Source organism: Oncorhynchus nerka, linkage group LG26 (assembly GCF_034236695.1).
Source record: "Oncorhynchus nerka isolate Pitt River linkage group LG26, Oner_Uvic_2.0, whole genome shotgun sequence".
NCBI classification, from domain to species: Eukaryota; Metazoa; Chordata; class Actinopteri; order Salmoniformes; family Salmonidae; genus Oncorhynchus; species Oncorhynchus nerka.
Genome location: NC_088421.1, coordinates 45,794,999 through 45,812,988, shown reverse-complemented (window position 1 = coordinate 45,812,988; position 17,990 = coordinate 45,794,999). Strand labels below are relative to the sequence as shown.

The 17,990-nt window shown below is 42.9% G+C and overlaps 1 protein-coding gene across 5 annotated transcripts in view; it reads right to left on the bottom strand.

Moving 5' to 3' along the window:
- Window positions 1-17,981, bottom strand: part of LOC115116770 (medium-chain acyl-CoA ligase ACSF2, mitochondrial-like) — a 40,004-nt gene extending 22,023 nt beyond the window's left edge. For 3 of the 5 annotated variants that reach the window (XR_010461268.1, XM_065010812.1, XM_065010815.1), the window contains exons 1-7: window positions 17,844-17,981; window positions 16,876-17,038; window positions 15,334-15,529; window positions 13,925-14,053; window positions 13,774-13,827; window positions 13,388-13,506; window positions 11,801-11,963 (exon numbers count right to left, since the gene is read on the bottom strand). Coding sequence is in view for 4 of the 5 variants with exons in the window: in XM_065010812.1 (XP_064866884.1) it covers window positions 11,801-11,963; window positions 13,388-13,506; window positions 13,774-13,827; window positions 13,925-14,053; window positions 15,334-15,529; window positions 16,876-17,024 (810 nt within the window). In the remaining variant the exon portion in view is untranslated. The other 2 variants (XM_065010813.1, XM_065010814.1) reach the window with 2 other exon arrangements.
- Window positions 17,982-17,990: the final 9 nt, after the last annotated feature.

The window sequence follows — 17,990 nt, the reverse complement described above, 5'->3', positions numbered from 1 at the left end:
ATACTGTTGTTCCCTACAGACCAGTAGACATCAGACAGACTAATACTGTTGTTCCCTACAGACCAGTAGACAGACTAATACTGTTGTTCCCTACAGACCAGTAGACAGACTAATACTGTTGTTCCCTACAGACCAGTAGACATCAGACAGACTAATACTGTTGTTCCCTACAGACCAGTAGACAGACTAATACTGTTGTTCCCTACAGACCAGTAGACAGACAGACTAATACTGTTGTTCCCTACAGACCAGTAGACAGACTAATACTGTTGTTCCCTACAGACCAGTAGACATCAGACAGACTAATACTGTTGTTCCCTACAGACCAGTAGACAGACAGACTAATACTGTTGTTCCCTACAGACCAGTAGACAGACTAATACTGTTGTTCCCTACAGACCAGTAGACAGACTAATACTGTTGTTCCCTACAGACCAGTAGACAGACTAATACTGTTGTTCTCTACAGACCAGTAGACATCAGACAGACTAATACTGTTGTTCCCTACAGACCAGTAGACATTAGACAGACTAATACTGTTGTTCCCTACAGACCAGTAGACAGACTAATACTGTTGTTCCCTACAGACCAGTAGACATCAGACAGACTAATACTGTTGTTCCCTACAGACCAGTAGACAGACTAATACTGTTGTTCCCTACAGACCAGTAGACAGACTAATACTGTTGTTCCCTACAGACCAGTAGACAGCAGACAGACTAATACTGTTGTTCCCTACAGACCAGTAGACAGACTAATACTGTTGTTCCCTACAGACCAGTAGACATCAGACAGACTAATACTGTTGTTCCCTACAGACCAGTAGACAGACTAATACTGTTGTTCCCTACAGACCAGTAGACATCAGACAGACTAATACTGTTGTTCCCTACAGACCAGTAGACATCAGACAGACTAATACTGTTGTTCCCTACAGACCAGTAGACATCAGACAGACTAATACTGTTGTTCCCTACAGACCAGTAGACAGACTAATACTGTTGTTCCCTACAGACCAGTAGACATCAGACAGACTAATACTGTTGTTCCCTACAGACCAGACCAGTAGACATCTGTTGTTCCTACAGACTAATACTGTTGTTTCCCTACAGACCAGTAGACAGACAGACTAATACTGTTGTTCCCTACAGACCAGTAGACAGACTAATACTGTTGTTCCCTACAGACCAGTAGACATCAGACAGACTAATACTGTTGTTCCCTACAGACCAGTAGACAGACTAATACTGTTGTTCCCTACAGACCAGTAGACAGACTAATACTGTTGTTCCCTACAGACCAGTAGACATCAGACAGACTAATACTGTTGTTCCCTACAGACCAGTAGACAGACTAATACTGTTGTTCCCTACAGACCAGTAGACAGACAGACTAATACTGTTGTTCCCTACAGACCAGTAGACAGACAGACTAATACTGTTGTTCCCTACAGACCAGTAGACAGACTAATACTGTTGTTCCCTACAGACCAGTAGACATCAGACAGACTAATACTGTTGTTCCCTACAGACCAGTAGACAGACAGACTAATACTGTTGTTCCCTACAGACCAGTAGACAGACAGACTAATACTGTTGTTCCCTACAGACCAGTAGACAGACTAATACTGTTGTTCCCTACAGACCAGTAGACAGACAATACTGTACTGTTGTTCCCTACAGACCAGTAGACAGACTAATACTGTTGTTCCCTACAGACCAGTAGACATTAGACAGACTAATACTGTTGTTCCCTACAGACCAGTAGACATCAGACAGACTAATACTGTTGTTCCCTACAGACCAGTAGACATCAGACAGACTAATACTGTTGTTCCCTACAGACCAGTAGACATCAGACAGACTAATACTGTTGTTCCCTACAGACCAGTAGACAGACTAATACTGTTGTTCCCTACAGACCAGTAGACATCAGACAGACTAATACTGTTGTTCCCTACAGACCAGTAGACAGACTAATACTGTTGTTCCCTACAGACCAGTAGACAGACTAATACTGTTGTTCCCTACAGACCAGTAGACATCAGACAGACTAATACTGTTGTTCCCTACAGACCAGTAGACATCAGACAGACTAATACTGTTGTTCCCTACAGACCAGTAGACAGACTAATACTGTTGTTCCCTACAGACCAGTAGACATCAGACAGACTAATACTGTTGTTCCCTACAGACCAGTAGACATCAGAAAGACTAATACTGTTGTTCCCTACAGACCAGTAGACATCAGACAGACTAATACTGTTGTTCCCTACAGACCAGTAGACAGACTAATACTGTTGTTCCCTACAGACCAGTAGACAGACTAATACTGTTGTTCCCTACAGACCAGTAGACAGACTAATACTGTTGTTCCCTACAGACCAGTAGACAGACTGATACTGTTGTTCCCTACAGACCAGTAGACATCAGACAGACTAATACTGTTGTTCCCTACAGACCAGTAGACAGACTAATACTGTTGTTCCCTACAGACCAGTAGACATCAGACAGACTAATACTGTTGTTCCCTACAGACCAGTAGACATCAGACAGACTAATACTGTTGTTCCCTACAGACCAGTAGACAGACAGACTAATACTGTTGTTCCCTACAGACCAGTAGACATCAGACAGACTAATACTGTTGTTCCCAGACCAGACCAGTAGACAGACTAATACTGTTGTTCCCTACAGACCAGTAGACAGACTAATACTGTTGTTCCCTAGAGACCAGTAGACAGACTACTGTTGTTCCCTACAGACCAGACCAGTAGACAGACTAATACTGTTGTTCCCTACAGACCAGTAGACAGACTAATACTGTTGTTCCCTACAGACAGACAGACTAATACTGTTGTTCCCTACAGACCAGTAGACATCAGACAGACTAATACTGTTGTTCCCTACAGACCAGTAGACAGACAGACTAATACTGTTGTTCCCTACAGACCAGTAGACAGACAGACTAATACTGTTGTTCCCTACAGACCAGTAGACAGACAGACTAATACTGTTGTTCCCTACAGACCAGTAGACAGACTAATACTGTTGTTCCCTACAGACCAGTAGACATCAGACAGACTAATACTGTTGTTCCCTACAGACCAGTAGACATCAGACAGACTAATACTGTTGTTCCCTACAGACCAGTAGACAGACTAATACTGTTGTTCCCTACAGACCAGTAGACATCAGACAGACTAATACTGTTGTTCCCTACAGACCAGTAGACAGACAGACTAATACTGACAGACCAGTAGACAGACTACTGTTGTTCCCTACAGACCAGTAGACAGACTAATACTGTTGTTCCTACAGACCAGTAGACATCAGACAGACTAATACTGTTGTTCCCTACAGACCAGTAGACATCAGACAGACTAATACTGTTGTTCCCTACAGACAGTAGACAGACTAATACTGTTGTTCCCTACAGACCAGTAGACATCAGACAGACTAATACTGTTGTTCCCTACAGACCAGTAGACATCAGAAAGACTAATACTGTTGTTCCCTACAGACCAGTAGACATCAGACAGACTAATACTGTTGTTCCCTACAGACCAGTAGACAGACTAATACTGTTGTTCCCTACAGACCAGTAGACAGACTAATACTGTTGTTCCCTACAGACCAGTAGACAGACTAATACTGTTGTTCCCTAGAGACCAGTAGACAGACTGATACTGTTGTTCCCTACAGACCAGTAGACATCAGACAGACTAATACTGTTGTTCCCTACAGACCAGTAGACAGACTAATACTGTTGTTCCCTACAGACCAGTAGACATCAGACAGACTAATACTGTTGTTCCCTACAGACCAGTAGACATCAGACAGACTAATACTGTTGTTCCCTACAGACCAGTAGACAGACAGACTAATACTGTTGTTCCCTACAGACCAGTAGACAGACTAATACTGTTGTTCCCTACAGACCAGTAGACAGACTAATACTGTTGTTCCCTACAGACCAGTAGACAGACTAATACTGTTGTTCCCTACAGACCAGTAGACATTAGACAGACTAATACTGTTGTTCCCTACAGACCAGTAGACATCAGACAGACTAATACTGTTGTTCCCTACAGACCAGTAGACAGACTAATACTGTTGTTCCCTACAGAGCAGTAGACAGACTAATACTGTTGTTCCCTACAGACCAGTAGACAGACAGACTAATACTGTTGTTCCCTACAGACCAGTAGACAGACTAATACTGTTGTTCCCTACAGACCAGTAGACAGACAGACTAATACTGTTGTTCCCTACAGACCAGTAGACAGACAGACTAATACTGTTGTTCCCTACAGACCAGTAGACATCAGACAGACTAATACTGTTGTTCCCTACAGACCAGTAGACAGACAGACTAATACTGTTGTTCCCTACAGACCAGTAGACAGACTAATACTGTTGTTCCCTACAGACCAGTAGACAGACTAATACTGTTGTTCCCTACAGACCAGTAGACAGACTAATACTGTTGTTCCCTACAGACCAGTAGACATCAGACAGACTAATACTGTTGTTCCCTACAGACCAGTAGACATTAGACAGACTAATACTGTTGTTCCCTACAGACCAGTAGACAGACTAATACTGTTGTTCCCTACAGACCAGTAGACATCAGACAGACTGATACTGTTGTTCCCTACAGACCAGTAGACAGACTAATACTGTTGTTCCCTACAGACCAGTAGACAGACTAATACTGTTGTTCCCTACAGACCAGTAGACAGCAGACAGACTAATACTGTTGTTCCCTACAGACCAGTAGACAGACTGATACTGTTGTTCCCTACAGACCAGTAGACATCAGACAGACTAATACTGTTGTTCCCTACAGACCAGTAGACAGACTAATAATGTTGTTCCCTACAGACCAGTAGACATCAGACAGACTAATACTGTTGTTCCCTACAGACCAGTAGACATCAGACAGACTAATACTGTTGTTCCCTACAGACCAGTAGACATCAGACAGACTAATACTGTTGTTCCCTCCAGACCAGTAGACAGACTAATACTGTTGTTCCCTACAGACCAGTAGACATCAGACAGACTAATACTGTTGTTCCCTACAGACCAGTAGACATCAGAAAGACTAATACTGTTGTTCTCTACAGACCAGTAGACAGACAGACTAATACTGTTGTTCCCTACAGACCAGTAGACAGACTAATACGGTTGTTCCCTACAGACCAGTAGACATTAGACAGACTAATACTGTTGTTCCCTACAGACCAGTAGACAGACTAATACTGTTGTTCCCTACAGACCAGTAGACATCAGACAGACTAATACTGTTGTTCCCTACAGACCAGTAGACATCAGACAGACTAATACTGTTGTTCCCTACAGACCAGTAGACAGACAGACTAATACTGTTGTTCCCTACAGACCAGTAGACAGACAGACTAATACTGTTGTTCCCTACAGACCAGTAGACAGACAGACTAATACTGTTGTTCCCTACAGACCAGTAGACAGACTAATACTGTTGTTCCCTACAGACCAGTAGACATCAGACAGACTAATACTGTTGTTCCCTACAGACCAGTAGACATCAGACAGACTAATACTGTTGTTCCCTACAGACCAGTAGACAGACAGACTAATACTGTTGTTCCCTACAGACCAGTAGACAGACTAATACTGTTGTTCCCTACAGACCAGTAGACAGACTAATACTGTTGTTCCCTACAGACCAGTAGACAGACTAATACTGTTGTTCCCTACAGACCAGTAGACATTAGACAGACTAATACTGTTGTTCCCTACAGACCAGTAGACATCAGACAGACTAATACTGTTGTTCCCTACAGACCAGTAGACATCAGAAAGACTAATACTGTTGTTCTCTACAGACCAGTAGACAGACAGACTAATACTGTTGTTCCCTACAGACCAGTAGACATCAGAAAGACTAATACTGTTGTTCCCTACAGACCAGTAGACATCAGACAGACTAATACTGTTGTTCTCTACAGACCAGTAGACAGACTAATACTGTTGTTCCCTACAGACCAGTAGACAGACTAATACTGTTGTTCCCTACAGACCAGTAGACAGACTAATACTGTTGTTCCCTAGAGACCAGTAGACAGACTGATACTGTTGTTCCCTACAGACCAGTAGACATCAGACAGACTAATACTGTTGTTCCCTACAGACCAGTAGACAGACTAATACTGTTGTTCCCTACAGACCAGTAGACATCAGACAGACTAATACTGTTGTTCCCTACAGACCAGTGACATTGTAATCCCTACAGACCAGTAGACATCAGACAGACTAATACTGTTGTTCCCTACAGACCAGTAGACAGACAGACTAATACTGTTGTTCCCTACAGACCAGTAGACAGACTAATACTGTTGTTCCCTACAGACCAGTAGACAGACTAATACTGTTGTTCCCTACAGACCAGTAGACAGACTAATACTGTTGTTCCCTACAGACCAGTAGACATTAGACAGACTAATACTGTTGTTCCCTACAGACCAGTAGACATCAGACAGACTAATACTGTTGTTCCCTACAGACCAGTAGACAGACTAATACTGTTGTTCCCTACAGAGCAGTAGACAGACTAATACTGTTGTTCCCTACAGACCAGTAGACATCAGACAGACTAATACTGTTGTTCCCTACAGACCAGTAGACAGACAGACTAATACTGTTGTTCCCTACAGACCAGTAGACAGACTAATACTGTTGTTCCCTACAGACCAGTAGACGTCAGACAGACTAATACTGTTGTTCCCTACAGACCAGTAGACAGACTAATACTGTTGTTCCCTACAGACCAGTAGACATCAGACAGACTAATACTGTTGTTCCCTACAGACCAGTAGACAGACAGACTAATACTGTTGTTCCCTACAGACCAGTAGACAGACTAATACTGTTGTTCCCTACAGACCAGTAGACAGACTAATACTGTTGTTCCCTACAGACCAGTAGACAGACTAATACTGTTGTTCTCTACAGACCAGTAGACATCAGACAGACTAATACTGTTGTTCCCTACAGACCAGTAGACATTAGACAGACTAATACTGTTGTTCCCTACAGACCAGTAGACATCAGAAAGACTAATACTGTTGTTCCCTACAGACCAGTAGACAGACTGATACAGACTAATACTGTTCCCTACAGACCAGTAGACAGACTAATACTGTTGTTCCCTACAGACCAGTAGACATCAGACAGACTAATACTGTTGTTCCCTACAGACCAGTAGACATCAGACAGACCAGTTGTTCCCTAGACCAGTAGACAGACTAATACTGTTGTTCCCTACAGACCAGTAGACAGACTAATACTGTTGTTCCCTACAGACCAGTAGACATCAGACAGACTAATACTGTTGTTCCCTACAGACCAGTAGACAGACCGACTAATACTGTTGTTCCCTACAGACCAGTAGACAGACTAATACTGTTGTTCCCTACAGACCAGTAGACAGACTAATGCTGTTGTTCCCTACAGACCAGTAGACATTAGACAGACTAATACTGTTGTTCCCTACAGACCAGTAGACATCAGACAGACTAATACTGTTGTTCCCTACAGACCAGTAGACAGACTAATAGACACTGTTGTTCCCTACAGAGCAGTAGTTGTTCCCTACAGACCAGTAGACAGACTAATACTGTTGTTCCCTACAGACCAGTAGACATCAGACAGACTAATACTGTTGTTCCCTACAGACCAGTAGACAGACAGACTAATACTGTTGTTCCCTACAGACCAGTAGACAGACTAATACTGTTGTTCCCTACAGACCAGTAGACATCAGACAGACTAATACTGTTGTTCCCTACAGACCAGTAGACATCAGACAGACTAATACTGTTGTTCCCTACAGACCAGTAGACAGACTAATACTGTTGTTCCCTACAGACCAGTAGACAGACTAATACTGTTGTTCCCTACAGACCAGTAGACATCAGACAGACTAATACTGTTGTTCCCTACAGACCAGTAGACAGACAGACTAATACTGTTGTTCCCTACAGACCAGTAGACATCAGACAGACTAATACTGTTGTTCCCTACAGACCAGTAGACAGACCGACTAATACTGTTGTTCCCTACAGACCAGTAGACAGACTAATACTGTTGTTCCCTACAGACCAGTAGACAGACTAATACTGTTGTTCCCTACAGACCAGTAGACATCAGACAGACTAATACTGTTGTTCCCTACAGACCAGTAGACAGACTAATGCTGTTGTTCCCTACAGACCAGTAGACATTAGACAGACTAATACTGTTGTTCCCTACAGACCAGTAGACATCAGACAGACTAATACTGTTGTTCCCTACAGACCAGTAGACAGACTAATACTGTTGTTCCCTACAGACCAGTAGACAGACTAATACTGTTGTTCCCTACAGACCAGTAGACATCAGACAGACTAATACTGTTGTTCCCTACAGACCAGTAGACAGACAGACTAATACTGTTGTTCCCTACAGACCAGTAGACAGACTAATACTGTTGTTCCCTACAGACCAGTAGACATCAGACAGACTAATACTGTTGTTCCCTACAGACCAGTAGACATCAGACAGACTAATACTGTTGTTCCCTACAGACCAGTAGACAGACTAATACTGTTGTTCCCTACAGACCAGTAGACATCAGACAGACTAATACTGTTGTTCCCTACAGACCAGTAGACAGACAGACTAATACTGTTGTTCCCTACAGACCAGTAGACATTAGACAGACTAATACTGTTGTTCCCTACAGACCAGTAGACAGACTAATACTGTTGTTCCCTACAGACCAGTAGACAGACTAATACTGTTGTTCCCTACAGACCAGTAGACATCAGACAGACTAATACTGTTGTTCCCTACAGACCGGTAGACAGACTAATACTGTTGTTCTCTACAGACCAGTAGACATCAGACAGACTAATACTGTTGTTCCCTACAGACCAGTAGACATTAGACAGACTAATACTGTTGTTCCCTACAGACCAGTAGACATTAGACAGACTAATACTGTTGTTCCCTACAGACCAGTAGACAGACTAATACTGTTGTTCCCTACAGACCAGTAGACATCAGACAGACTGATACTGTTGTTCCCTACAGACCAGTAGACAGACTAATACTGTTGTTCCCTACAGACCAGTAGACAGACTAATACTGTTGTTCCCTACAGACCAGTAGACATTAGACAGACTAATACTGTTGTTCCCTACAGACCAGTAGACATCAGACAGACTAATACTGTTGTTCCCTACAGACCAGTAGACAGACTAATACTGTTGTTCCCTACAGACCAGTAGACAGACTAATACTGTTGTTCCCTACAGACCAGTAGACATCAGACAGACTAATACTGTTGTTCCCTACAGACCAGTAGACAGACTGATACTGTTGTTCCCTACAGACCCGTAAACAGACTAATACTGTTGTTCCCTACAGACCAGTAGACAGACTAATACTGTTGTTCCCTACAGACCAGTAGACAGACTAATACTGTTGTTCCCTACAGACCCGTAGACAGACTAATACTGTTGTTCCCTACAGACCAGTAGACATCAGAAAGACTAATACTGTTGTTCCCTACAGACCCGTAGACAGACTAATACTGTTGTTCCCTACAGACCAGTAGACAGACTAATACTGTTGTTCCCTACAGACCAGTAGACAGACTAATACTGTTGTTCCCTACAGACCCGTAGACAGACTAATACTGTTGTTCCCTACAGACCAGTAGACATCAGAAAGACTAATACTGTTGTTCCCTACAGACCAGTAGACAGACTAATACTGTTGTTCCCTACAGACCAGTAGACATTAGACAGACTAATACTGTTGTTCCCTACAGACCAGTAGACAGACAGACAGACTAATACTGTTGTTCCCTACAGACCAGTAGACATCAGAAAGACTAATACTGTTGTTCTCTACAGACCAGTAGACAGACTGATACTGTTGTTCCCTACAGACCAGTAGACATCAGAAAGACTAATACTGTTGTTCCCTACAGACCAGTAGACAGACTAATACTGTTGTTCCCTACAGACCAGTAGACAGACTAATAATGTTGTTCCCTACAGACCAGTAGACATCAGACAGACTAATGCTGTTGTTCCCTACAGACCAGTAGACAGACTAATACTGTTGTTCCCTACAGACCAGTAGACATCAGAAAGACTAATACTGTTGTTCCCTACAGACCAGTAGACAGACTAATACTGTTGTTCCCTACAGACCAGTAGACAGACTAATACTGTTGTTCCCTACAGACCAGTAGACATCAGACAGACTAATGCTGTTGTTCCCTACAGACCAGTAGACAGACTAATACTGTTGTTCCCTACAGACCAGTAGACATCAGAAAGACTAATACTGTTGTTCCCTACAGACCAGTAGACAGACTAATACAGACCAGTAGACAGACTAATACTGTTGTTCCCTACAGACCAGTAGACATCAGACAGACTAATACTGTTGTTCCCTACAGACCAGTAGACAGACCAGACCAGTAGACATCAGACAGACTAATACTGTTGTTCCCTACAGACCAGTAGACAGACTAATACTGTTGTTCCCTACAGACCAGTAGACATTAGACAGACTAATACTGTTGTTCCCTACAGACCAGTAGACATCAGAAAGACTAATACTGTTGTTCCCTACAGACCAGTAGACATACTGATACTGTTGTTCCCTACAGACCAGTAGACAGACTAATACTGTTGTTCCCTACAGACCAGTAGACATCAGAAAGACTAATACTGTTGTTCCCTACAGACCAGTAGACAGACTAATACTGTTGTTCCCTACAGACCAGTAGACATTAGACAGACTAATACTGTTGTTCCCTACAGACCAGTAGACAGACAGACAGACTAATACTGTTGTTCCCTACAGACCAGTAGACATCAGAAAGACTAATACTGTTGTTCTCTACAGACCAGTAGACAGACTGATACTGTTGTTCCCTACAGACCAGTAGACATCAGAAAGACTAATACTGTTGTTCCCTACAGACCAGTAGACAGACTAATACTGTTGTTCCCTACAGACCAGTAGACAGACTAATACTGTTGTTCCCTACAGACCAGTAGACATCAGACAGACTAATACTGTTGTTCCCTACAGACCAGTAGACAGACTAATACTGTTGTTCCCTACAGACCAGTAGACAGACTAATGCTGTTGTTCCCTACAGACCAGTAGACAGACTAATACTGTTGTTCCCTACAGACCAGTAGACATTAGACAGACTAATACTGTTGTTCCCTACAGACCAGTAGACATCAGAAAGACTAATACTGTTGTTCCCTACAGACCAGTAGACAGACTGATACTGTTGTTCCCTACAGACCAGTAGACAGACTAATACTGTTGTTCCCTACAGACCAGTAGACATCAGACAGACTAATACTGTTGTTCCCTACAGACCAGTAGACAGACAGACAGACTAATACTCAGACATAAACAATGAATACCTGTTCATGTGTTTTGTGTGTCGGTGAGGGTAATGACATACTGTGTTAATAATTTATTGATATTATGTGTGAGCTGTGCAGTACAGTATTACTGCTCCAGGGGGCGCTGCACTGCAGCTGATCCTGTTCTTCCATTACCTCGTGTGTGTGTGTGTGTATGGGGGTGTGGGCTGATTTCCCAGACACAGATTAAGGCTAGTCCAATGGAGATCACTATGGAAAGTGCTTCTTTGTCCAAGACTTGGTTTAATCTGTGTCCAGGAAATCAGCCGTAAAGAATTCTTCTTCTTCTTTCAACAGGAGACCTACGGATGTGAACTGTATGTTGATGGGGTCGTCGAAGGACAGTTTGGTCTGCAGGTCCTGCAGCTCCTGGTGGTGCTGTCTGCTTCCAGCCTGCATCACATCCTCTACATGTACAGTCCCTGTCTGTCTGCTGTCTGTCACAATCACCATACGCAGGTCTGGTAGTCTGGCAGGAGGAACACAGTAGGTTAACATTACAGTAACATTACAGTAACACAATGACCGTTACATTACAGTAACACAATGACCGTTACATTACAGTAACATTACAGTAACACAATGACAGTTACATTACAGTAACACAATTACCATTACATTACAGTAACACAATGACCGTTACATTACAGTAACACAATGACCGTTACATTACAGTAACACTGTCAGTAACACAATGACCATTACATTACAGTAACACAATGACCGTTACATTACAGTAACATTACAGTAACACAATGACAGTTACATTACAGTAACACAATTACCATTACATTACAGTAACACAATGACCGTTACATTACAGTAACACAATGACCGTTACATTACAGTAACACTGTCAGTAATATTACAGTACCACAATGACCGTTACATTACAGTAACACAATGACCGTTACATTACAGTAACACAATGACCGTTACATTACAGTAACACAATGACCGTTACATTATGGTAACATTACAGTAACACAATGACCGTTACATTACAGTAACACAATGACCTTACATTACAGTAACATTACAGTAACACAATGACCGTTACATTACAGTAACATTACAGTAACACAATGACCATAACATTAGTAACACAATGACAGTTACATTACAGTAACACAATGACCATTACATTACAGTAACACTGACAGTAATATTACAGTAACACAATGACCATGACAGTAACATTACAGTAACACAATGACCGTTACATTACGGTAACATTACAGCAACACAATGATAGTAACATTAGTTACATTACAGTAACACTGTCAGTAATATTACAGTAACACAATGACCATTACATTACAGTAACATTACAGCAACATTACAGTAACAGCCTTCATTAGGTCCTCTACTGTCCCTGTCTGTCACCATCACCATACACAGATACTGAGGTTCCATTTACAGGTAAATAGACATCCACCGGTGGTAATATTTCTTATTCAGAGTCGATCCAGCAGAGTTGCTGTGTTCCCTTCTACTGTGTTTCACATTAGCCAATAATTCTAATACACCATTTCTGATATACAGTATCACATGCCTTACTTTTATGTCCGTGCATCAGTAAAAGCAGGAAGTGGATCACCTATGCCTCTACTTCCTTTCCTTTCAATTAGGCTGGTTTGGATTTGTCCCTGACCAAAATGGCTGCCATTATCATACCATTCAGGAACTTTGAGGGTTTATGACATACCCCTTCTAGTAATTTAATGGGATCTCTACTATGGCTATAAATATGTTAGCCACAGACCACATATCTGTTCAGGGTTCTATATCTATGATGTTAGCTATCCTGCTAGGTACTTGTTTACTTCATGGTGCAGTAATACAATATGTCTGTTGACGCAGTCATGGTCCAAAAGTACAATATTAACATACCTGGAGCTCCTAAAGACCCCTGACTCTGCTGTGTCCATCTCTGGGCAGATCTGTCTCAGCATGTCACAGAACCTCTGGGTCTTAAACTGGGTGGGACACACCACAGCTTTACACTGCACCTACAGAGACAGAGATAACAGAACCTCTGGGTCTTAAACTGGGTGGGACACACCACAGCTTTACACTGCACCTACAGAGACAGAGATAACAGAACCTCTGGGTCTTAAACTGGGTGGGACACACCACTGCACCTACAGAGACGGAGATAACAGAACCTCTGGGTCTTAAACTGGGAAGGACACAGACAGCACCAGGGTCAGGATCAGTTCAGCTATTCATTCAGTCAATCCAGGAAGTGTAAAACATGGTTCTGGATAAGAACAAACCTTCCCCAGGGTGAACTCTAGCTCCTTCAGCTGATAGGCTGGGTTTATCGACACCTGTAGAGATTAGAACAATATTTTAATATTAGGACCAATAGATCCTAACAGATAATACATGTTCATTTTAGAATCTAATATAATAGCTCATCTTCACCAGTATGATGCCGGCCTTGGCTGTGGCGAACTGAAACAGGATCCAGTGGTATGTGTTGGGCCCCCAGACTCCTAGTCTGTCCCCTCTCTTCAGACCCAGGGCCAGGAGACCTGCAGCGGCCTGGTCAACCTGGGGAGGAGGGAGACCATGACCCAGGAAGTAATATACAGGATGATATCCCGATATGTAAAGGCATTCTGCAGTTTGTGTTTATGAGTATGTGTATAAATGGAATGGAATATATTATTACAAAGCTGTTTATATGTCTCTGTTGTTTCACCAAGGATGTCCTAGTTAGCAGGCCTCGGGGTGTTACACCATGGATGTCCTAGTTAGCAGGCCTCAGGGTGTTACACCATGGATGTCCTAGTTAGCAGGCCTCAGGGTGTTATACCATGGATGTCCTAGTTAGCAGGCCTCAGGGTGTTACACCATGGATGTCCTAGTTAGCAGGCCTCAGGGTGTTATACCATGGATGTCCTAGTTAGCAGGCCTCAGGGTGTTTCACCATATATGTCCTAGTTAGCAGGCCTCAGGGTGTTACACCATGGATCACCTAGTTAGCAGGCCTCAGGGTGTTACACCATGGATGTCCTAGTTAGCAGGCCTCAGGGTGTTACACCATGGATCAGTTAGCAGGCCTCAGGGTGTTACACCATGGATGTCCTAGTTAGCAGGCCTCAGGGTGTTACACCATGGATGTCCTAGTTAGCAGGCCTCAGGGTGTTACACCATGGATGTCCTAGTTAGCAGGCCTCAGGGTGTTACACCATGGATCACCTAGTTAGCAGGCCTCAGGGTGTTACACCATGGATGTCCTAGTTAGCAGGCCTCAGGGTGTTACACCATGGATGTCCTAGTTAGCAGGCCTCAGGGTGTTACACCATGGATGTCCTAGTTAGCAGGCCTCAGGGTGTTACACCATGGATGTCCTAGTTAGCAGGCCTCAGGGTGTTACACCATGGATGTTAGTTAGCAGGCCTCAGGGTGGGATCACCTAGTTAGCAGGCCTCAGGGTGTTACACCATGGATGTCCTAGTTAGCAGGCCTCAGGGTGTTACACCATGGATGTCCTAGTTAGCAGGCCTCAGGGTGTTACACCATGGATGTCCTAGTTAGCAGGCCGCAGGGTGTTACACCATGGATACTAACACATAATAGTTATGGTACTATTTGGTAAACCACCAATCAGATGCACTGACACATAATAGTTATGTTACTATTTGGTAAACCACCAATCAGATGCACTGACACACAATAGTTATGTTACTATTTGGTAAACCACCAATCAGATGCACTGACAGATAGTCCTGCTGAATGTGCTTTGAGTGGGAACAGAGGTAATGGCCTAACAATGATCTCTAGATATGATGAAATAGATTAGAAGAGAGGGTGGATGAAAGACCTACGTCCTCCTGAAACTGGGAGAAGGTCTTACGGACTCCATCCTGCACGAACACCAGGGCCTCCCTGTGGGGCCAGCGGTCAGCTGCCGCCTGCAAACTCTGACCCACCGTCTGGCCCAGCAGGGACACTGAGGAGGCCCCATGGACGTAGCTGAAGCTCTGCCCTGGGACCATGGGGGGACTGTCCACATGGAGGGATCTGTTGAGGGACAGACATGAACAAATACATGTGGGAAATAGTTGGAAGCTGTTTTTAGGTGCACTTGATAACACTTTGGAGTTTGGACATAGAGGACTATTTAATTGGTTCCATTGTACCAGGCAAACTACAGTAGACACATCCAAGTATTTGACATATGTACTGTAGTTGACCAAAGTCTGATACACAGAGAGTTAAAGAGGGAGTAAACACAGAGACATGGGTTGGAACAGAGAGATATGGGTTGGAACAGAGAGATGGGTTGGTACACAGAGACATGGGTTGGAACAGAGAGATATGGGTTGGAACAGAGAGATGGGTTGGAACAGAGAGACATGGGTTGGTACAGAGAGACATGGGTTGGAACAGAGAGACATGGGTTGGAACAGAGAGATGAGTTGGAACAGAGAGACATGGGTTGGAACAGAGAGACATGGGTTGGTACACAGAGACATGAGTTGGTACACAGAGACATGGGTTGGAACAGAGAGAGATGGGTTGGAACAAAGAGATGGGTTGGAACAGAGAGATGGGTTGGAACACAGAGAGATAGGTTGGAACAGAGAGAGATGGGTTGGAACAGAGAGATGGGTTGGAACAGAGAGATGGGTTGGAACCAAGAGAGATGGGTTGGAACAGAGAGAGATGGGTTGGAACAGAGAGATGGGTTGGAACGAGAGGTCGACCGATGAATCGGAATGGCCAATTAATTAGGGCCGATTTCAAGTTTTCATAACAATCGGACATTTTTGGACACTGATTTTGACAAAAAAAAAAAATGTACACCTTTATTTAATCTTTATTTAACTAGGCAAGTCAGTTAAGAACACATTCTTATTTTCAATGGCGGGCTGACAAGGTGAAAATCTGTCGTTCAGTTAACCCACCGTTCCTAGGCCGTCATTGAAAATAAGAATGTATTCTTAACTGACAAGCCTAGTTAAATAAAGCTATACAAATATATATATATTTTTTAATCAGCAAATCGGCGCCCAAAAATACCGATTTCCGATTGTTATGAAAACTTGAAATCGGCCCTAATTAATCGGCCATTCCGATTAATCGGTCGACCTCTAGTCTGAATACTAGTCAAGACACATACAGGCCATCAGGTCCATACTCTACAGTTGACGGATCATACCGATCACTGCAACTGTAATTGACTACATTGAAATGGGAGTGACCCCAACTAGTGGTGTGCTCTATAGGTCTGAATGACAAAATGTCATCTACAATCTATGTCAAAGGTCAGAGGTGGGCTTTAGAAAGGAAACACAACTTGCAAAATGACAGAAATAATCCAACTAGTCTGTTTATGTCTGACAATGTGAAGAGAGCTGACCTACCTACAGCACCAGGTTGGGTTCCCAGGTGTCCATGTCTTCTGTAGTGAGGAGACCACCTGTACAGGTTGTAACACAGCCCTTCTAGAGAACACACTGAGCTGAGTTGCCCTGGACCTCAGTAGAGAGGAGCTGATCCACATCGCTGACATGGCCTCAGTCAGCTCTGAAAATAACACCCGATGTATTATGTTCTGAACCCATTTAGACCCTTGTTAAAAATGTTGGCTTAAAATCTTCCTAGAAGTCAGAAAAACATGAGAAGGGACATGTACAAATGCAGATTTTGGGCATTCTAGAAAGTCTTTATTCATATTATAAAAGTGATTTATTTAATTTTCCATGTGGTTTCTATTAAAAGAGGCACTTATTAATGTAACAGGTTTTTGAAATTCAATATTGGTGCACAATTCCTATGTAAAATATCAAAGGAAAGCAAAAGGCACTCTATTCGTGTAATTGACCCATCTAGAATCTAGAAAGTCGATGACCATTGAAATGCATTGGGTTTTAAGCTAATATTGTATGAATGAATAAGTATGAATAGTATCAAACAGATACCTGCACATTCTAAAGTTGGATAACTTTTGATAACTTATGTGCTTTCAGCATGCACATGACAAATACGTGTCAGATTTCCCGCAAGCACATTAATAAGAAGTATGTCGAATTTCTAAAGCAGTTATTTCTTTCAGCAAGCGCATCTATCTAAAATCATTTCGCGGCTGTATAGCAAACTCAATGCAACACATTTACTGTGAACATTTACTTCTGAATAACACGTCATTACAAAATAGATTACTCGCACTTTTTCTTATTTTGCCTTGGTAATGGGTAGGCTATCGCTAGGTCGTTACACAGTACTTCCATGCTGGTTTGAAAACTCATATCCTTACAGTAAATGACAAAATGTGCTCTAACTTCAGAAAACTTTTCTCCGATCTTTTCAAGTATAACATAAGTTTCCCTACCAGAAAACACGCGATACCGTAAAGTGTTGTGTATTCGCGCATAGAAATTCAGGAGGAAACTGAAGAACGGATGGCTGAACGATGTTTAGGCTTGACCGCGTTTTGGAAGTGTCCGCTCACTTGCCCGCAGTGACTTTCCTGGTACAA